This window comes from Carettochelys insculpta, chromosome 1 (genome assembly GCF_033958435.1).
Source record: "Carettochelys insculpta isolate YL-2023 chromosome 1, ASM3395843v1, whole genome shotgun sequence".
NCBI classification, from domain to species: Eukaryota; Metazoa; Chordata; order Testudines; family Carettochelyidae; genus Carettochelys; species Carettochelys insculpta.
The window spans coordinates 60,640,833-60,663,151 of record NC_134137.1 but is presented as its reverse complement, the minus strand read 5'-3'; the positions used below and the strand labels follow the sequence as shown (position 1 = coordinate 60,663,151).

General features: G+C 43.4%; 1 protein-coding gene across 9 annotated transcripts in view; it reads left to right on the top strand.

Moving 5' to 3' along the window:
* The window catches only part of WDFY2 (WD repeat and FYVE domain containing 2), a 149,778-nt gene that overhangs the window by 34,992 nt on the left and 92,467 nt on the right, over window positions 1-22,319 (top strand). For all 9 annotated transcript variants that reach the window (XR_012644451.1, XR_012644450.1, XR_012644452.1 and 6 more), the window contains 2 exons: window positions 10,967-11,034; window positions 20,199-20,272. Coding sequence is in view for 5 of the 9 variants with exons in the window: in XM_074987342.1 (XP_074843443.1) it covers window positions 10,967-11,034; window positions 20,199-20,272 (142 nt within the window). In the remaining 4 variants the exon portion in view is untranslated. The remainder of the gene's footprint in view (window positions 1-10,966; window positions 11,035-20,198; window positions 20,273-22,319) is intronic.

Here is a 22,319-nt window from a genome sequence, read left to right as displayed (position 1 = left end):
TCCTTCTGGTAGAAGTCTCATATTTTGGGTATACAGTTAAGTGTTCATCTTGACAACAGAGTATGCAAAGCAAAGCAATACAAAAAAAAGCCAACATTTTTGTTACATGAAACGCTCTTTGAACCAGATGCTGTACAATGAGATTATGTGCCAGAGCATTCAAAACGCCTTGCATCAGTGCATCTCATTTTTAATATTAAAATACTTTTTGTGTAGGGAACCTTTAGCAAATGTCTCCATATCCAGTTTTACTGAAAGTAATTCCATAACTCTTTTAAAAATCAAAAGGAATCTCAACTGCTTAAGGGGAAAATATACGAGCAGCACTTCTCAGCTTCTTTAATAAAGTACTGAGTCACTCTTTCTGATTCAAAACTGGGATGGTCCAAAACTCTAAATAAGATACATATGTAAACACCCTGGCTGGTATTAAGTGCTGTGATCCTATAATCTCCCATTCAGGTAAATATTAAATGGAGAAAGTCATGCGCCGGGATGCAGGAAAGCACGACAGTGGCAGTGAAAGTGTGGCCATGGGAGCCCTGGAAGACATCTCTCCCAGTTTTTTGTATAAACCACCTTCATGAGTGGAGTAGCTACACTGCCACTTTTCTTTTGCTGTGCTGTGTTCCTGAGCCAGGAAGTTGCAGCACAGCAGAGTGGCAGTGCAGACTTAGCCATAGGCTGCACGCCAGTGCACAAAGTACATCGGTAGAACTTGTCTCATATATATCAGAAAATGAGTAATAAAGGGAGCTTGCTTGTCAGGACAGTGTGACTGTGTTGCACAATACTAAAATAAGTTACCAACTTTTGTGTTAAGTATAAGGTGTTTTTTAAGGGGCTTTTTGGTAGCTGTGATGGGGTTCCGGGGTCCCCATGCACTGCACCCTGGCTGCAGGCAGGAGTGACTCTCTCTCAGCAGGTAGAATAGGAAGTTTATTAGGCGACAGAGGCCCAGTTTCTCACAGAAGAGTCAGTGAAGCAATCAGAGACAGTCATTCCAAACCGTCCTGGGGAGAGGAGCCCGAGGGGTGCCCCTTTGGGGTGTAGCTTCCCCCTTGCCTGGCTGGCTGCCTTCCAGCTCCCTCTCCCCTCCAGCTTCTAACTGCCACCTCCGGTTCAAACCCAGCTCGGCTCCTCCCCCCTCTTTGTCCAGGGCAGAGGTGTTACCTGCCAGCCTAGGTTATAGCCCCAGGGTCATCCTTAGCCTCTGGGAGCCGCTCTGCTTGTCTCACACGTGCACTCCTCCCCCTCCCCCCACTCCATCACAGTAGTCAATGCTTAAATAATTTGAACAATTGCTTTACTAACCTGTAAGTACACATGGACTCAAACAGGATGAATTATCCTCATGTTTGTGTTTACCTTAAACCTGCAATCTGTTTGATTGACTTTGTTAACCAAATCCTTCTCTGATGACCAAGGAAGAACTTAGGACAGTAAGTATGTAATGACGAATATCCATGCTATTTTCTTCACCAGACTTGACTCCAGCATCTGGCTGCTGTTCCTGCTTGGTCCATATTGAGGCGTGCTCCCACTAACTTTATTGAGTTTGCTGTTGTAGAAAGTAGCGAGTAAACATCTTGGAGTCTGATCTAGAAATGTCACTTTCCAGTGAAAGTTGGTAATTTGCTGTAGAAAATAGAAAGCCCAGATTAGGTCCTTACGCACACCCGTGCCTCTGTTGTAAATACACAGGTTCTCTCAATTTTGAGGGTAGAAGATTTAAGGTTACAGAACTCACTACATGTTGTTGAAATGAAAACTTGCACTTTTCTACTACTGTCTCTTCTTTGTAGCTTTCCTGGAGACATCTCCTGTCACCATCTGTCACTTCTGTTCATGTGTCCTCTCTAACTATTAACTTTTTCAATTCAATGAGAAACTCCCGCCTCCCCCCGTCACTAGTTAAAAGCCACTGGAATTAGGTTACAAATCAGTTGTTGCTAGCATAAAAAAAAAATTCTGTTCCTCCAGAGAGCTACTACTTATTAACTGGCTGGGGCCAGTCTCACATCACATCTCATACCTAGACAGGTGGGTGGAGTAGAACTGTCTTGTTTGCCTCTGGGGAAAGTGTAGTGTTTTTCATCAATTTATTTTGCTCAGTTTGTGAGCATGACTCAGTTGTGGCTGATGAATATTTTGAAGTCATTTTTAAGGCAAGAAAAGACCTAGTACACGGAGGTCAAAGCACGCTTGCAAATACATATGTCATATAAGTGCAGAATAGTTGAACAAACATAATTTATCCTGCCTAAATTGCCTGTTCTATTCTGTCCAGGTCCAAACAGGCAGACTTGCTCCGATCAGGAAGCCAGTTATTCGAGCTTTTAAATAGTCCCCAAATAGAAATCGTTACTGTCTCTTCTCTGGATGCTACTGGGGAGCTTTTCAAACACTCTTAGGACAGATCTTTAGTCAGTACAGCTGTCAAAGGGCAGTTGTATGTCTGGCTGCATGGCACTATCCGCACTGAAAGAACTTGATTCATTTGAAAGGAGGTGTCTTCTAGCCCTTTGGGGGCTAGAGCTATAGGTGAACACATTTCATTTTTAAATCTTGTCTTGCTTCCAAATTCCTGCATGGCTTCTCTCTAAATGCAGATGTGACCTACCTTGCCCCAAACATTGAACTTGACATTCAGTAATTTTTTTTCCCCCTTCCTGGCCTATTTGTTTTGTCTGAATTCTCCCTGCTCTCATGTGCAGCCCTGGCTTGAGGTTATCGTCAGGTGTTGGTCTGTCTTCGCTTTCTTTCATGATCTCAGTAGTCGTGAGAAATTGCTTTGTCAATATTGATTTTCCCCCACCCCAGTATTAAACTCTCTGTAACAGTCTAGTGCTGTGCTTCTCAACCTTTTTTTTTTTTTTTAATAAAGTACCCCCATTTAAAAAAAAATTATAAATACCCCCAGATTTCTCTCCCCTACCCCTAAGGGTACGCGTACCACTGGTTGAGAAACATGGTCCCAAGGCAATCTGAGGTCTTGAAACAAGTGCCATTCAACCTTTCCAGATTACTGTGCCCTTTCCAGGAGTCAGATTAGTTTTGCATAGCACCAAGTTACATCTCACTTAAAAGTTACTTACAAAAATATCATAGAAGACTACTACTGAAAACTTGCTGACTTTCTACCATCTTATTATCAAAATAAATGAATTGGAGTAGAAATATCATACTTACATATCAGCATAATGCATACAAAGCAGTAGAAACAAGTCACTGTCTGAATGAATTTTTAGATTGAAGTGACTTTATTAATTTTTTATGTAGCCTGTTCTAAAACTAGGCAAATATCTAGATGAGTTGATGTACCCTCTAGAAGACCTTTGTGCACCCCAAAAGGTACTCGTACCACTGATTGAGAAGCACTGGTCTACTGGTCTAGGAATGCTTCCTCTGGTACAGAGAAAATCTGAAGAAAATTCTAGTTGGTTTCTAGAACTTCCCAGTTTTGGTGGGACAGTCCCATATTTGGGACACCAAGATGGTGTCCTGATTTATTTTGTCGAAGGGGCTAATTGCCCTGTATTTTCAGGTGGCTGCCACCTGGCTCTCCCAGATGGGAGAGCTGGACCTGGCCACAGTCACCCCACCTGCAGCTTCCCCCAGCTGGGGCAACCAGGAGCCAGAGCCACGCAGCAGTATGGCTGCTCCCCAGCTTCCCCTGGCACCTTCGCTGCAGCGTGGCTGCACCCCCAACTTCCCCCACTGGGGGAGCCAGGAGCTGGATCCAGCCACAACTGCCCCACTCCCCAGCTTCCTCTGGCTGGGACAGCTGGGAGCTCCCAAGCTTCCCCCAGTTCCCCAGCCATGGTGCAGCTGCTCCACAGCTTCCCTCTGCTGAGGGACCCGGGAGCCTGGCCCATGCCATGGCTGCCCCCCTAGCTTCCTTGGTGGGGGGAGCCACAGCTAGGCCCACACAGCAGCGTGGCTGCCCCCCAGCTTCCCTCAACTGGAGGAGCCAGAGCAGCAGCATGATGGCCCCCCCGCTGGTGGAAGCCGAGAGCTTCACTGGCAGGGTGATAACCCCACAGGGCAGTCACCTCCTGGCTCCCAGACAGGGTGACCATCCACCCCATTTCAGCCAGACGGCATCATTCCCCTTTTCCCATGTTTGGGCGGGGGATATATGGTCACCGTAGGCTTGGGGGAGAATTTGAATTGATTGGCTACAATTGATTTGCAGTCGCTTTCTGTCACTAAAACTGGGTAACGAAAGGAGAAAATGGCAGGCACATGCACTGGTGGAATGAGGAGTGTTAGAGGTTTGGCTGTCCCTTTGATGTAAGTTTGTCGGTGCTACATTTGTTCAAGAACACCTCTGAAACTGTAAGATCTCTGACCATGAAATCTGATATGCAGCTTCCTGTTACCCCAAGTTAAACCAAGGTCAGGGGTTGGTTGTGCCTGGAAAATGGGAAGTGCTGGGAAAGGCAAAACCTGGAAAGGGAGGGCCACAGAGAAGAGGAATGCAATACTGAGAGTGGCTTCTGGGGGCTGCTGCAGCAGCAAGAGAGAGGCCAGCAGGACTGGGGCTCTGCCATGTTGCCTGCCAGAAAGATCGGATAAGTAGATCATCAAACCCAGAGCCTGCTTCAGCACCCCCTCCCCACCCCCATGGTGAGCCTGCAGGTTGCAGAGGGGGCTGATGGAGGGTGGTATGGCCCCAAGACATCCTGCAAGCTACGGGAGGGAGTGTTGGAGGCCGTGGGCACCCCCGGGAACCTCTTCCCACTCAGACAGCCTGCAAGCCATGGCAGAGTTGCTGGGGTGGGGGGAGTGGGGAATAGCTAGAGAGGAGGCACCTGGAAGGGGCATTGTCCATCCAAAACCTTCCCACCAGGCCCCGGGCTGGGGACTCCCCAGAGTATTGCCTTCCTCAGTCAGGCTGCAAGCTGGGGTGGGTGGGGGGCGTAGCTGGAGGCCAGGCCCAACCCACAAAGTCCCAGCCCCTACCTGACAGACACCTGGCCCCAAATCCCTTTCTCTGTCAGGAGGAGTCACGGGCTGGAGACCATAGCCCTGAGCCCCTCAGGAGGAGCTGTTGGCCAGAGATTACTGCCCTAGCCTCCTGGGAGGAGCCACTGCCGGAGCAGCACCACCCTCACCACCATGGATGGTCCCAGTAGCACCCCTGGCTCCCAGCCCCCCCGCCAACTTCTGCAACCCTCCTGCCTTGTGAATTCCTCCATCTTGAGCCCCCTCAACCCTCTGAGCTAAGCCATCCACCTCCTGCCCCTCCTCACCCCTGAACCCTCATTCCAGCCTTCATTTTTCTTCACTTTTGAAAAATACTGTCATTGGAAAAAAATCAGGTACAGTTTTCATGTACAATACATTTCTCATTTATTTTCAAGAAAGACCTCAGTTAGAGACCCAGGCAGCACAAGGGACATCTGGTAGGCTTGCATTAAAATAGTTAGCAACATGAAGTCCTGTGGCACCTTATAGACTAACAGATATTTTGGAACATAAGCTTTCGTGGGCAAAGACCCCCTTCATCAGATGCGTGATAAAATAGTTAAATACTCTGATACTCCTGCAACTGTTTGAAATATCTCCTCAAATCACATCTCCACAGGTAACCTTTTTTTTAGCCTTAATCAGTGGGTAGAGGGTGAGAAGGGGTTGCTGATAATTAAGTAGTGGCTGGCAGTGGTGGTTCCTGGCTCTGATTTAGAACTGTTGTGGTGTTCACATAGCCACAATATAGAGTTGCCTTCATTCTCTTTACTTCATTCCTCTGTCTTCTCCTAATTTTAAACTGAAGTATAAACTGTTGGGGGAGGAGGAGTGTTGTGATGATACAGCCCCCAACACAATGGGATTTAAAGCTGCTTGATGTTTTAGTTGCTGTTCTTGGAACCTCTCAATTTTCTCCACATCTTTCCTACAATGGGGTGCGCAGATGTGGACGCAGTACTCCAACTGAGTCCTAATCAGCGCAGAGTTAGAGTGGAAGAATTACGTCTCGTGTCTTGCTCACAACACTCTTATTAATGCGCCTCAGAATCACGTTTGCTTTTTTTTTCCCCCAACAGTGGCACATTGACTCATACTCAGAGGGGGAGGAGCAAACAAATGCGGGGTTCTGGTGCCTCAGTGCACAAGAGGTGCATGGTGGGGGGCAGCCAAGAGGTCCATGAGTCAGAGGTGCTGCACACGAAGCCCCAGTGGGCCACAGATTATCCACCAGTGCTTTAGCACATAAATAGGTGACATAAATGTTCATTTATGCAGGTTTTCAATCTAGAGAATGGCCCCAGTGAAGTGACTTCAGAAAAAAAAACTTTGAGTACTCCATGAATCAGTGGATACTTTTCTAATCCTTTCACAACAAATCTTTGTGCAAAATATGACTTCACTTTCAAAGGGATAGTTCATTTCCATGGTAATGTGCCTGGTACTGCAGAGCAGCTAAAGAATGAATTTTGATGTTGGAGGGTACTCCTGTTATACTTCAGTAACTAAGCAACCAGCAGATATAATCTATGCATCATTTCCATAATAAATGCATTTAAATTACATTTATTTGTGCTTATGAGGATTTAAAAATTCTGGGTTTCAGTTCTGGCAGACTGTGTTGTACCAAGAGGTGTACAAAAATATGCAGGATGTAGGCTGAAAAAAGTTAATTGTACAGACAATAGTTTGGCTCCTTCTGTGCTCTTAAGTTCCTGATGCTAAATGTTTATTCTACTGCCTGAATTCTTTGTGAGCAAAATAAATGTCTAAAGAAAAATTAAGGGGCTCTGCTGCATTTCTGTTTTATTCAGAAATAGCCATTGTTATTACTGAGATTTTTAGTAAGGCTTCAGGACTCTTCAGGGCAATACTTATTCCTTCCTCGAAATGTTTTGTTCTTCTTATGTGGCCCTCTAGATCTGAGTTCCTTGCAGAACTGTTGGGTTCATTCTTCTATTCAAAAAGATATTAAACTGTAAACCAGCATTTATGAATATTTAGTAGCTCTCCAAAAACTAATAAAATTGTTTCTATTTAAAATACAAACTAAGATGTAAAGAATAGTTTAGATGAAATGTGACCTTAGTTTTTTGATACCTGATTTGATGCTGGAGGCTAAGAAGGGAAGTTTGGAGCATCCCGTTCGAAGTTTCCATCTGTTCCAATAATCTAAAACAGGGATGGCCAAAACATGGCCCGTGGGTCAGAATCCAGTCTGTGAAGCCTTTTTGTCCAGCCCACAAAGCCTTTTGCTGCAGCAGCAGCACCATTTTACCCAAGCTGGCCAAAGTGAGTGTGGGGCATGGGATGGAGTCAGGCTGGGGCAGGGGTTGGCAACCTGCAGCTCCAGAGCTACATGCAGCTCTTCAAGGAGCCATTTGTGGCTCTCTGCCCTGCCACAACTAAAATAATGGAACTAAATTGAATTGGTTTAATGGCCGGCAACATTTAGTTCCAATATTTCATTGTGGCAGGGCTGGGAGCCACCCGCGCTGCAAGTGGGGGAAGTTATCAGGAGAGCTGGGGGGGAGGGGTCGCTGAGTCAGCAACTGCTGAAGCCTTGCTGAGAAGTGTGGGGAGGCTGTGGCAGCTCGTGGAGCTCATCTTCTGAGCCAGGTTAAGCCTGGAGATGGGGGTGCAGGTTTGGGGCTGGGAGAGTTTAATCCTAGGGAAGGGAGGGCAGTTTTGTAGCTGAGAGGGGGTTAAGCCTGGGGATTGGGGGAGGTGGGATTTGAGGCTATAGTGTGTTCAGCCTCCGGAACGTAAAAAAAAATGCCATGTGGCCCCCGATGCAAAAAGTTTGGCCATCCCTGTTCTAGAATCTCCTGTAGGACTTGCGCTATTCTGCAAGGATTTTAAAATGTAATGCTCTGCTAGCATACTAGTGCTGAAACAAACTACATATTTGGAGGATTATCCCAAAATACAGCAAGGTCCCCACATTCGTGAACTTAATGTTCGCGAATTCAGTTATTCATGAGCAGCTGCTTCCCTGGGGCGGGGAGCGCCAGTGACTGCCGCTTCTCCATATTCGCGAAATTCAGCGTTCGCTAGGGTTCTTATCACCAAACCCTTGCAAATGTTGCGACCCTACTGTAATCTCAGAGGGGTATCCATGTTAGTCTGTATCTTCGCAAAATAAAGCTAGCAGTCCTGTAGCACCTGAGAAGTGACAAAAGCAAACTCGACAAAGACTAAGCTAAAAAATTCATCTGAAGATATAGCCACTTAGTTGTTGGCTGGCTGTGAGTTTCCAGAAGATAGGTTCCAGGGTCGTCTTTCTATTGCTGCAGGCTGCTAGAAGCTTTATGTACCCATGCTGTTGTGATAGTACAGTAAATTATGTAACACTCTTGTCACAAAAAAGCATACAACCCTGAAATTTTGACAAAAATGTGGCATGCTTGTGTGGTGGAGTCGCAGCCAGCAGGGTGAATGGATAACAGAAGGACAGGCCAAGTTCTTTGTGTGGAGCCCACAGATTATCTAGCAGGGCCCAGAAGCAGCTTATTGGCCTTCTGGGAAATAATCCTGGAGCATCAAAATTGGAAGGCCAGTTCTTGGGCCTACGAGTGGTTTAACAGCTCGAGTGCTATACTACAAAAAGTCTGCACCTCATAGCTATCACTGCAAAGATCAGTGTAAGCCTGTTAGTGGGTGGGTTTTGAGTTTGATCTGTTTGATGCCTTTTAAAAAGAATTCTCAGCTCTGAAGAGGGAGGGAAACCAAAACCAGTGTTCACTGCCTGTGTTAAGTTTTACATTCTGCTTGTTCAAAAGTAGGGAAACCACTGCATCTCAGCTCACTTGAAGGCTTTGCCCTAGCTCCTCCCAGAGAGGATCAAGGAGTTTGTCTGAGGGGGAGAAATAAATGTGATAAAAGGCAGGAGCACATTTAGGAAGCGAACTAGGCTGCTGCCACATCTCCAAAGAGCACGGGGACTGAAGTTGGCTCACTTCCCTACTGAGGGAGGACTAGGAAGGAGGCCACCCTCTAACCACTTAAGCACCATTTATTAAACCCTATAATGGTCCTATCGTGGTCTTTGCCCGCGAAGGCTTGTGCTCCAAAATATCTGTTAGTCTATAAGGTGCCACAGGACTTCTTGTTGTTCTCAAAGGTCTTATCATAGAATGTCTATACCACAGAGTTTTACCTGTGACAGTTTTTCCACCATGTAGCTTCTGGAATAGCTATTTTGGTGGAGATATGCGCACATTTGGGTGGGTCCCCACAGAGTCAGGTTGTATCTACAGCAACTGTGTGGCACTGGGGGAAGGCATCCCACCATTGCCACGTCTGGTGCATTGCTTTGTGGTAAATGTTTGAAGGGACACTTGATAATATTGAGGGATAACAGTGCTCTCAAGGATTTGAGGGAGTCTGGGGTCAAGTTACCACAATTTCCTCTTGAGATCCGTTTCTCATGCCAGTTTTCAGTCTCTCGCTGGAAAACATGCATGCCAAAGAGGTCGACAGAGCTCTTGTGGCTTCTTCAAAAGCAGGTGACTGATTTTTTTTGTTTTGTGTTTGTGGAAGCATGGCTACCACAGTGTGGCTGGCTGTGCAATGCTACAAATGAAAATACTGAGGGGCAGTGGCCATTGCGACATTGAATGAAACGTGGCCAGGTCTTCAAGTGATCACTGGTGGTTCTGGGCCCATGCAGCAAGCATAGAATGGTGGGACCAGATTGTTGAGGAAAACCTGGATGGCCAAGTGGCCCAGGCTGTGTAACTTTTGGATACAGAAGGCCCATTCCCAGAATTGTGCACTAAGCTCACCAAGCTCAAACACACCAAAATTAGAGCTGCTTTCACAGTGAACAAAGTGAATGTAAGGCAAGAGACAACAAATGCATATGGGTAGAGGAGAACACAGCAACTATGTGGCAATATTGGCAGGCATGGTAAACTGCAGTCTGAAACCAAAGTTGATTGTTTTCCAAAATCTGTCATGGTGTGTCTAACCCTTCACTCAGCCTAACTGTACGTGGCAATTAAATCTATAGAGGTAATTTTAGCTATGCAGTAGTTTGAACTATGAATTCTCCAAAACTGTCACTGACCAGTCACCTCAGGTGTCATTTTACATAGTGTAGGTTCCAGAAGCTACATAAGGAACAGTTTTCAATAAGCAATTAAACAAGTGTATTTGCATAAGTTCCCAAATCCATACTCTCTGAATTACCTGACTTTTATGAATCCAAGGCATACTAGAGTAGTGTGACCCACTTCCAACTTTGAACAAGAATTTTTGTAACTCAGGGAGAGCCACCCTGTTTGTGTACTACAAAATGTCTAAGGAGCTAAAGGTTAAATAACAATAATTAGGTGAATATTCAAATAATGTTGGACTGTAATCCATGGAACTTTTTCCACCTCCGTACAACATGTTCAACTGTGCTAAATTTTTGCTTTTTAAATTGATATTACAAATGGCAAAAGGTGACGGATTGACAGTACCATGGACTGAATTCTATTTTTCTACCAAAGGGGTACAGGAGTGACACTGTAGCCTTCTCTGACACAGCCACACAGCCCACTGCCTCGACCATGAGCTGGAGGGAGGAGGTTCTTTGGCCTCTCTTTTGGGAGCTCATTTGATTAGAATGTGATTAATATTGTTAATATTTAGTTTCTATCTATACAATGGCTATTTAATGCCTATCTGGATTATATGGAATGCTTTGGTGACTCAGTCAACTTCCCAGTGGGTAAAAGTCAACATAAAAATGCTGCCACAGGTGCCAGTTATTTGTTGTTATGGGGCATTCAGCAGAGATGCCATGTAGTGGGACGGGCATAGAAGATTCCTGCTGTCACCTTATCCATAGAGCTAGTGATTGAAGACAGCTAGTAGGGAGTCATAGGGATTTTTGGTTTTTTTTGTTGACTGGGCAAATATTTTAATTTCAAAGGTTCTTTGTCTAGTAACTGTCTGTCCTGACTTGAAAATTAATACGAGTGACTTATTTTTTCCTCAACAGAACTATCCGTGTGTGGTTGAAGAGAGAGAGTGGGCAATATTGGCCTAGCATATACCATGCAATGCCATGTAAGTATTTTGGGAAGTTCATTGTTTACTGTGAATTTGCCAACTGATTTCTTTTGGTCCGAACATGTACCTCTGAACTTGACCTTTTGTGAAGTTGACAACTGTATGCTGAATGCTATGCTTGAGCTAAATGTCTGCGTTCTCTGAAGCCTTTTTTAACAGGTTAACAGATACCAAATCCCGTCTTATTGAATTTCAGTACAAATTATTTGGTATTTTGTAAAATTTCTCCTTGTTTCTATTACTAGATCAAGTGCTAGTAGTAGTGATTTTTTTAAGGCAAACCCCCTACCCTGAAGAGGTGACAATTTAGTTCAGCTACATGATGCAACAGTATGGCTGGGTCTACACTAGCCAAAAACTTGGAAATGGCCATGCAAATGGCCATTTTGAAGTTTACTAATGAAGCGCTGAAATACATATTCAGCACTTCATTAGCATGTGGGCAGCTGCGGCACTTCGAAATTGACGCGGCTTGTCCTGATGGGGCTCCTTTTCGAAAGGACCCAGCCTACTTCGAAGTCCCCTTAGTCCCATCTGCTCATAGGAATAAGGGGACTTCGAAGTAGGCGGGGTCCTTTCGAAAAGGAGCCCCGTCTGGGTGAGCTGCGTCAATTTTGAAGCGCTGAATATGTATTTCAGCACTTCATTAGTAAACTTCGAAATGGCCATTTGTTCTGCAGAACAAGCGGTATGTCTTCTGTTGAGAGAGGGTCTGGAAGACAGGATTGTCTGTTACGTGAGAAAGGGGGAGGATACCCCCAAGGAGGAGGTATCAGTGAAGATACAAAGAAGAGAGTGGGAAAGGAGATGCATTGGGCTTGGACTGGAGAGCAATTAAAAATGAGCTTAATTTTCTGGAGTCATAAACAATGAGTTTAGATGCTGGGTAAGTGATGTAGCCACTCTGTCACAGCAGTAGCATGTGGAGATGTCAAGCCCATCTGTCCACCATCAATGAGCTAAGTAAAGAATTGAAAGCAGAAGGAAGTAAACAGAATTTAAAGTAGGCAGTGATCTGATCAGAGCGGACTTGGGGGGGCGGGGGGCTTATTTTTAACCTGGGCTTACTGGAGGGACAGGAGGATGGAAGTTGAAAGAAACCAGAGAGGAGAATGTTTAAAAAATTAAGGGAGGCAGATGACCGTAGCATATGCCAGAATTAAGCAGTAGAGAATGGAGGAGAGTGTGGGTTCCATAGAAGAAGATTAGAAGAGACAAGCCTGGGAATGGGCAATGGAAGGAGAAGACACCAAGTTTGTTGGTGGAATCAGTAGGTCAGGCTGGTGGAATTTGACTCCATTAGAAGGGAAGGGCAAAGTGAGGATGTGGTACCCAGGCATGGATGTTGGAAAGACAATTAGAGGTGAGTGAAGAGTGTGGGAGAAGCCATGAGTAGAGGGGAAGATCTGTAAGGGGAAAAAAAGTGGAGGACAAAGTCGTGGAGGTCATGAACAGAATACTATAGAGGGGACATGACAGTGCAGCGTGAGGAAACTGAAACCAATGAGCCCAGTGATTGAATGAATACCTGCACACTTTTTATAAGAATGTGGTATAGATCATCAAAAGCCAGGAAACCCAGTCTAGTATAAAACTCTGCCATTAATGGGGTTAGTCAAGGCTGAAGAGTCTCCTGGAAGAGCCTTTCGGATTTCACTCATTTATCCTGTAACACCATAACCTTTAAATTGTTTACTGAGCAAGATGCTGATATGGGCTGCTGCAGGATACTGGACAAACAGGCTAGTGGTCTTCTCCAGTGTGGCAAATTTTAGCTACCTTGTAAAGAGAGGTTGTGCTAGTTGCAAAGGGAAATTTATAAATGATACACTCAACAGGGTGAATTGACTTTTTTGCTGATACAGCATGTTTAAGTCCTGTCAACATGCAGACTCCTTAGCAGGTATGGCAGCTTAAGTCAGTCCACACAGATGTAACAAAAGTGGAGAGTGATTTGTAGGGAAGAGGTAGTAGATCTAAGGCAGGTTTCTGCATGGAAACCCAAGGGAGAAAGCTTAGGACGAGGCTCATCTGTGTTGTACTTATGAGCTACCAATAAAGACAAAAAAATAAGGATGGGTGAGAGAGGTAAGTTTGAGTTAAGTGTGTCCTGCTTATATCCTAGTAAAAACAAAAGCTACTCTGTGAGCATGAGTTACTAAACCTCCTCCCACCTCTCCTCTTCTTCCTGAGCCTTGGTCTTCCAGGAAGAGAATATTTACATGTTAAAACCAAAGATGTTCTCTGTTGAAGTTTACACATTAAGACTTGCTGATCGTCTGGCCCACCTCCTTACTGGGAAATGCTCTGTACCTACTCCGGGTTTAGTGCCACAGTGATTGCTTCTAAGCTTGCGGTCCTAGCAAAGCTTTGTAGTATTGATGGGTTATGAACATCCTGCAACAGGAGTATGCAGTACTTTTCAACCTTTTAAAGCACAACAGGGTAAACACCCTGTCTACCCTAGGCTATGTCTATACTAGACTAGATGACTGCTGGTAACGCAATTTTAGCTACATCAATTGCATGGCTAAAATCAACTAATCAGTGGTCAACTGCTATGGCTGTCTACCTGGAAGAAGGTCGACAGGAGAGTTTCTCCTGTCAACGTTCCTTAATCTTTGCAAGCAGTTCTGGGGTCATCTTTGACCCTGGAAAGTACCATTTTGCACTTGTGCAGAACAAGACCATGGAAGATAGACACTGAACGGGTCGATCTTCTGTGATAATGTGGCTCTTGGCTTAGAAAGATTTCACTAGGTAGGAGTGAAAGTAATTTAAATTTCTTAAGTATGGCAACTCGTCACCCCTGCTGGAAGTGGAAATTGAAGCTGGGAGTGGGTGGTGGATCTCCAGGGCTGGAACATCCACAAAGCCCCACCTCAGCTGGCTGTGTCTTGCTGTTGCACCGTTCTGGCTTACTTTCACCTTTGAGTTCAGGTGTCTCTGGCAGGCTGTTTCTTCTTATGCCCATCTCGTGTCCGTGGGTGAGCTGTGGAACTCTCAGGTTGTGTCTACACTACAAAAATAACTTCAAAGTTGCTTACTTTGAAGTAGGCAACTTCGAAGTGGAGCATCTACACACACCCTGCTTCAAAGCTGAACTTCAAAGTAGGGCACTACTCCATTCCCAGGAATGGAGTAAGGACTTCGAAGTGAGGGAAAATGTGTGTGGACTCTCTGCTGGCTACTTTGATGTAGTGCTTAGCGTCAAGGTTAGTTCTTTGTGTATAGATGCACCCTCAGTGCTGAGCAGTGTGTGTATTCAGTATATTGCTCAAAAACATACTGGGCCACATCCTCTGCTGGGGTAAAACTAGGAAGCTCCATTGAAGTCAGTTAAGCTAAGCTGGTTTATAGCAGCTGCAGTTCTGTTAATCTGGCCTGAACAGTTGCATTCTCCTAGCCAAACAAAAAAGCAGTCATGTAGCGCTTTAAAGACAAACAAAATAATTTATTTGGTGATGAGCTTTCACCAAGAAATTACTTTGTTTGTCTTTAAAATACGACATGACTGCCTTTTTTTTTTTTGATAGAATACACACTAACACGGCTATCTCTCTGTCACTGTTCCCCTGGCTAAGTCAGTTCTGGACCAGATGGACTAGCAGTATGGCATTCATATCTCTTTGGTTGATATTTTTTAAAAAGCATTTCTGTATACTTGTTTTTAAGATTTATGCTACCTTTTCTTGGCTCCCCTCTATCTAATGGGTTGGGTTTGTGTCTCTGCAAACAGCAAGTGTCATGAGAAAACATTGGGGCAGCTCGTTAGTTGTCAAATCAGTTCTAAGATGGCAAATTTAGATTTCCCTTTACTCCCCCTGTTCTGATCTTTAAGCCCAACTGACCTGCGGCATGTGAATTCTGCTACCCATACCACTTGTCACGCTGTCTGAAATGGCTCACAATTGAGATTGCCAGTTTTGGGTCAGACAGGTCATACACACTGACCTGGCGGTACAGTCTACCAATTAGATTTTACCAAATGAATCACAAATGTGCAGAATGAATCAAGCTTTTTAGTCTGACTATTTAGTCACACCGTCCCCTTAGTGTCTTTGGCTGACCATGCCACCCAGACAAACTAGACTTCATGATACTGGGCACTATACCAAATATTGCATCGCATTTAGTTACTCCCTCCCTCAGAGGGTCCGTCACTTATTCCAGGATAATGGGTATGCTATGCTGGGGTGAGCAAACGTTTTATGTCAGGCCCCACTTTTCATTCCTGCAATTAGCAGCTTCCCCTCCCGAACCTTTCTAATGTCATCCACACTGATGCAAATTTTGGTTATGTTCATATGGAAAAAAAAAACCCTTTCAGCCTGTGTAAGAAAATAAGTCTGTAGAATATAAAAAACTATTAATTGGTATATAAATGTGGATACACAGACATAAAACCAGTAACATATTTCAACATTTTTAATGAGATGGGTGAGCCTGAGACCCAGCAGCCAATCGTGCTGTGTCCCCTCCCTTCTGAAATTTCATGCTCCCCACCCCCATGGGCCCACACCCCCACTTTGCTCACCCCTGCAGTTGGCAGCCAATTTTCTAGTCAGCAAAAGGTTTATTAAGAAAAGGAAATGAAAGTTATTGACAGGTTGAAGCACGTAAAATGCAGTAACAGGTGAGTCCAATTTATAAGTCTGCAGCTCTTTAACATGTGAGTAATTTCCAAAATTTCCTCAGGCTTACCCAAAGTAATTCTAAGGATCTCTGTCCACTTGTTCAATATTCCATCCCATTATCATCCAAAACTGTTCAGAGATGCACAGTCGATTGCTGGATCAGTTCTGATAGTGTCTTTCCAAGGAAGACAGTCTGGCAGGCATTTTCATCCACAGCATGGGCTCTTCCTTTGCTCATTAAATGCAAACACTCTGTGAATTTCCATCGTGGACCACAGCGCACGCTTCGAAGTTAGCAATCTTTTATGTTTCCAATACTTCAGTCTCATGTGATGAGTAAGCAATGTGCATACAGTGTGATACCCAGGAACAATCCTCCAATAGTATTCCTGAAGTTTACACATCAAGAAAATTCTCATCTCAATATTCACGTAGACTTTTAGATCTAGGGTTAATTAAGTAGTGGTAAGTACAGAATGTAAATGGATAGCAGTCAACAGGTTGTAGACAAGTGAAGACCATATCATTTGCATTTCCTTTGAACTATTAAATTAACACACAAATTAATACAATTACCATTTTTATGACAATCACACACAAGCGCATTAGCTTATTGCTTTGGCCTGTCAGCCTGACCCCTGCACCTTGTTTTGAGGAACATCTTGCATCATCTCCCTTGCCCAATATCTTGGAAAACTTTAGAACTACAGTAGGGTCCCAACATTTGTGAGGGTTCCATGTTGAGAACCCTTGTGAATGTTGAATATCGCAAATATGGGAGCCCCTGGCTGCCGACGCTCCTGCCCAGGCCCCGGGGGAAGCAGTGGCTGCCAGTACGGCTGCTCGGAGCGCTGGGGGAAGTGGCAGCTGCCAGCACTCCATGTCCCAGGGAAGCGGCCACTCCAGCCACTCGCGAATAAATGAATTCACAAACCTTTGGTTCACGAATATCGAGACCGTATTGTATTTAGCGTAAGATTCATGCTGTTCTGTCACTTCTTTCTAAGTGCATACAAGGCATACCCCAGGGCTGTGGGGTATTTTCTGTTGACGCATTGTTCCTTTTCTATATCCTGATTTTGAAAGCTATAGCATGAGATCTGAGTGATTGTAACTCCCACTTCCCATGCAGCTCTTACACCAGAAGTGACCTTGCTGCTTGAGTGTGGAGTGGCATTGCTGTCTTCTTCAGTGCAGATCTTGTTAGCTTTGTTATCCTGGAGCAGTGAGGAAATTGCCTTCTTGGAGTATAGCTGGAGGGTGACATGTCTCTTTGCTACCAGAATGTGCTGAAATCCCTGCTCCCAAGTCATCACCATCCCTCTAGAATCAGCTGTATATGGTCACATTAGTATCACTATTCAAAACGCAAGTGGTACAGCTATGATCTGAAGAAGTGGGTCTGTCCCATGAAAGCTCATCACCTAACGAGTTATTTTATTAGTCTTTAAAGTGCTACTGGGCTGCTTTTTTGTTTTGACAAGCGTACCAGGATTTTTTGGGTGCTCATTATTTGTTCGTACACTGGGGGTGGGCTGTGTGAGAAAGAGGGGGAAAAAGGGTGAGCTTACAGGTCTGAGCCGGATTCAGCTGTTTAACGGTCTGTAGGCCTTGTATGGAAATTGGTCATTAATGCATATTGAAAATAGACTGGATCTCAGACAATGGGATGAGAATAAAACAAGAGAAAGCACTGGAATGAAACCCTTCTCAAGCCTGGCAGATTACTGCTTCTGAGAAAACAGACCTTGAAAACTCACAAACATAAGGGCCACTGCTGAAATGTATGGATAGCTGGGGTGAACTGAAAAACAAGCTAATATAGTTCTCATGCCCCCTGCTTGCTAGTTGCCGTAGCAGCCGTATCCCATCTCAGGGATTCCTAGGGATAAAAACTGTGTAAAGTAACAATGTATACTTCATTTTGCTCTTTGCTACCTCTGCCTTCAAGAGAGAGGAATGTGCCATAAGTAGAATATGTAATTTGTTCATTCCTTTGTAATTCACGGTTTGACAAGGTGAACATGAGTGCCTTCTGGGTGGGTTACTCATGTCATATTTATAAGTAAATGAGCTTAAACCCATTATGTGAAAGCTTTATGGCAGCCGAAGGGCTAATGGATCATTCCATTCTAAAGACTGTCTTAATCGGACTAAAGCAGACTGGACTAGATGACCTCCCAAGGTCCCTTCCAGTTCTAGATGTGTATCTCCAATTATATATATCTACATCCACTACAAAGAAAAGCTGAAAGAAAATGAGGAGTTTTGTGGGTAGAATTCTCACAAGCCCACAAATATCTTGTCAACCTAAGTTCTGTTTTCAAAGCTCTTATGTCTGTGAGACTCAGGCAGTGTCAATGGGAAGTAAGCACTTAAGAGTTTATCTACATACGAGCAGTATCATTTAAATATACTGGTACAGTTTGAGCAGATTCACTATCTAGCTCTGGACCTAAAATGTAGCGTGTGGGTAGCATTTTAAGGGTTTTATGTAATCTGATGTGATGAAAAGATACAAATGTTTCCATGAAGCTTTTTTAACAGAGCAAGCATTTGCCTGCAACACTGCTGCAATGTTAAGAGACCCAGTACAGCAGCCCTTAAAATGACCTCTTAACAGAAGGTGAAACTGACCTGTTTAGTTTCACTGCTCTGGAATTGCTGTAACTCCACAAAGTGAATAGCAAAATGGTGAAAAGTCAACTTTTCTGTTCACCAGTTTCACTTAAATGATCTCTGGTGGCGTTAGCACCAGTAAAATACTTTTCATTGTGACAGCTTCCTTTTTTAAACTGAATCCTTTTCTCTGTTCATTGAACAGCAAATTGTACGTTCCAAAAAATAAAGAGAATAAACAAGTAATCAGAGACACTCATGATCTATTTGATCAATTGTCTGTTGTGCTCCTTGTGTTTCTGTTGCCATAAGTTATTCTGTATTAGCCTCTTGAATAAGTAAACAAAAAAATACAAAATCATGAACTCTGGATGGTAGTGCAGTTAAATGTGCAACACAAACATTTTTGTACTGTCTTGTCTTCATCTGATTATGCCACAAACTAAAAAACACGAAGGATCCTCTGAATTGATGAATGTTTTGATACCAATCTAGAATGTTTAAAACACGCAGTTGAGAAAATAAACTATTCACTATTTATAAAAGCAAGCGCACGTACCTTGCTATGTGGGAAGAGGGTTACAAAAAAAAGAACAGAACAATACAGTGAAAAGCAGAACTAAAAGTGTTTCGTTTATTATTCTTGTGATCAATATGGAATTAATAGAAAAATGCAAAGCAATAACTCCTGGTCCCTCTCAGTTTGTCGCTTGAAATGACAAACCTTTCCTGCAGAAACTTGATTGAGACTTGCAGCTACCAGCTACAGTACAGAAGAAGACAAACAAAACTATCACTGCATACTTCAGTGGGATTAAAAATGCTGCCTGTTAAGGGCTTGTCTACACTTACTCAGAGATGGATGCTCTGGAGATTGGCCTCCTGGTAGGAGGTTGGGCTGCCGGGGGTGGGTACTTTTTAGTGGATCTAGTAGGGACACACTAAGTCGACCACTACTCGTGCTCCTGTCAACCCTGGTACTCTGCAGGGTTGCGAGGAGTAAGGGAAGTCTGTCCACCCCACCACCACCACAGAGAGGATGCCACAATAACTTGAGCTCAGTTACCTCATCCCCAGCTACACTATGCACCTAGCTGGAGTTGCTTAACTTAGTTTGACTTTGCCCCCTCATATAGACAAGCCCTAACAAAGCAAACATGACCAACTCTTAGTAGAAAGTTCCGACTCTACATCCACATATTAACATCACCAGATTCTCAAAAGAGCATAAGGAATTTTAAAAAGTAAGCTGCAAGAGTATATACAGAAAGAATTTCTACTGTGGTAGTTGTATAGGGTAATGTGTTTCTAGGGTCTTATTTTGATCATAGTTTAGTTATTGATTACAATATATTCTAATAATAATAGAGATGATATCTGTAGTGGAACTATAGTTGTCAATCTTGTTCAGTTTTGTCGAAACTCAGTGACATCCAGTCCATGGGAGTTTAGTCCATTCAGGAATTGAAACTAGCAGGGTGCAAACTGTAGAAAAGCTATTTTATTGCTTTATAGCTGAAGATCAGAAAATATAGAAGACTGACTTCAATCATTCTGTCAAACTGTTAAACACAAAAACTTTAAAACAGAAAAAATTTTAATATTCTTTGAGAGGTCTGTAACATGACAACTGCTGTTGAATAACATTTTCTGTTTAAATAATTTAATTGGGGGTGGGAGATATGGTATCATGACTTCAGGAATAGTTGCATGCTCATTTTATATCCTGGTGTATCAGGATTTATTGACTAGCGTTACAGGAAGAGTATGTTTATGGTTTTCTATCTTAAGGGGTAAAATAAAGAATAGTATTGTAAGTGTATTAGCTAGATAGATGCTCCAGAAATTCAAGATCAATGAGAATCATAGTTTTGTTAATTTCATCAACATGTTCATTTTTTTCAGCTCCATGTTCATGCATGTCTTTTAACCCGGAAACAAGAAGGCTGTCCGTAGGTCTAGACAATGGTTCAATCTCAGTAAGTACATATAAATAAGATTTCCCATTGAAATACTTCCCTTTTGAGAAGTATGTATATATTATTGTGCAAGAAATTTTAATTAACATTGGCTAAATGACAGACTAACATTAACCCTAGCCGTAAGTAAAACTGACAGCTTTAGTGCTGAAAACAGTAGACCTGTAACAAATTTTAAACTGCTATATAAACTTGAGCTGGGTTTAGGGGAATTAGACAACTAAACAAATTGTAGGGGTTTTACGTGTCCAATAAGAAGTTTTTAATTAACCAGCTTTGATCAAATTACTAATCAGTCATGCCAAGTTGGTTTCTGAACACAGCAAATGAGCGTAAAATTACTCTGAGCCATATGAGGAATTTGAAGTAATACAGTTAGCTCTTTATACACAATATATAGAGCACTGTTCCAGAGCAGTGTACAAAGACTGGTCCTGCTTACCCTCTTATTTACAATATGCTACAAAGATGTAATTCCCATGTGAGGGACATCTTCCTACCATGGAGTCACTTCACTTCTGATTTACAGCAGTGTGAATAGATCCATTCTCCTTTCGGTAACTTCTGAGCTATCCCAGACATGTCAAGAGATCAGAACACTGAAGCAGAGATCTGCTGTGTGAACCAGAGAGGCATGGTTGTCATTGGACTGTAACTATTATGGAAACTTATTTGAGGATGGGGTGGGTCTGACTAGACTAACATCTCTATGTAGAGGCTAAGCTGGCAATGGTAGTCAGAGGCATTCAGTTGTTCTTTCAAATGAGAGTCTTGGTACAGTTATCTTTAACATTTCATAGTCAGCCCTTTGCCATGTGTTTTATGAGAGTCTGTATCTTAAAAGTGATCTGGAAGCTGGAACAGGCCCTACAGTTTAACCTGCCCTCTTGGAAAGCGCAGTGTCCTATAGCGAGCACATGGCCCCTATGCTCTGGGACCTGCTCTGCTTACCTCTGGTTGGTTTTAAGGACTGGTTTTGACTTCCAAAGCCTTCCTGAAATGCTCTGGGAACAGCCTACTTGAGACTGTATATCTCTGTTATATTCTGCTACAGCTGCAATCAGCAGAAGTGCTGAGGTTAAATCCTCATTGATATAGTACATAATTGGGGATGACAGGGTATTCTCTCTAAGGGCTTCAAGAAAGCCTTCCCTCCAAAGTGATTTAGTCTTCGTTTGTCATCTTCCAGCATACACAGCACTTGTTTCACCTGGCCTATGAGGAGAGGGACAGGGCTGAGATACTGACCAGCATTTGGAGTGTTGGTATTTTCACTCTTGTTTATATGAAAGGGGAAGCTAATTGAACTGGGTTTTGAGTTTGTAATTCTAGATAATTGACAGATCCATATAATGCATTTCTAGCCAATCCTCTACGAGGACATGTTATTTATTTTAAAGAAAGTAAATTGAGAGAAAATATGCTGGTTACAGTCTCTCTTAGATTGGATGTGATTGACTTTGTTGGTATGGGGCTACATTTACATACAGATTTGATCTGATCCGGCTATTTTCTGATCAGGCTATCTTCTGATGAGCCTGTGCAAGCTCAAGATGTCATCGTCAGACACGAGAGGCTACCTACTAATTTTCCCTGTTTTAGCTCTTTAAATGGTCTGAAACTACCAGCATGTTATACTAGCTGCAACATCAAAAATCAAAGAGCATCTAGATGTTTTGTAATATTGCCCAACACCTGAATTAATCAGACATTCAGCGGACTATCTGATTGCTAACGGGTCAGAAAGCTGCAGTAAGGTTCTAAAATACTTGGTGATATAGAACAAACTTCTGGGAAATAATCCAAGATACCCAACTTTTCACTCAAAGTTCTGACTATTTCAGATGCATCAGTACAAGATGATTTCGTCTTTTTCTTGCAGAAGTAAAGGAAATGGGTTTTAAGTACTCTCCCCACATGCACTTTTGAAAATGAAACTGATTCCTGCAATATATGTGTGGCATTTTGGTGAATTGGGCTAGTGTATTGTAAGAAGGAGGATGTTTGTATCTAGAAAGGCTACATTGCTATCAGTCAGTACCAGGAC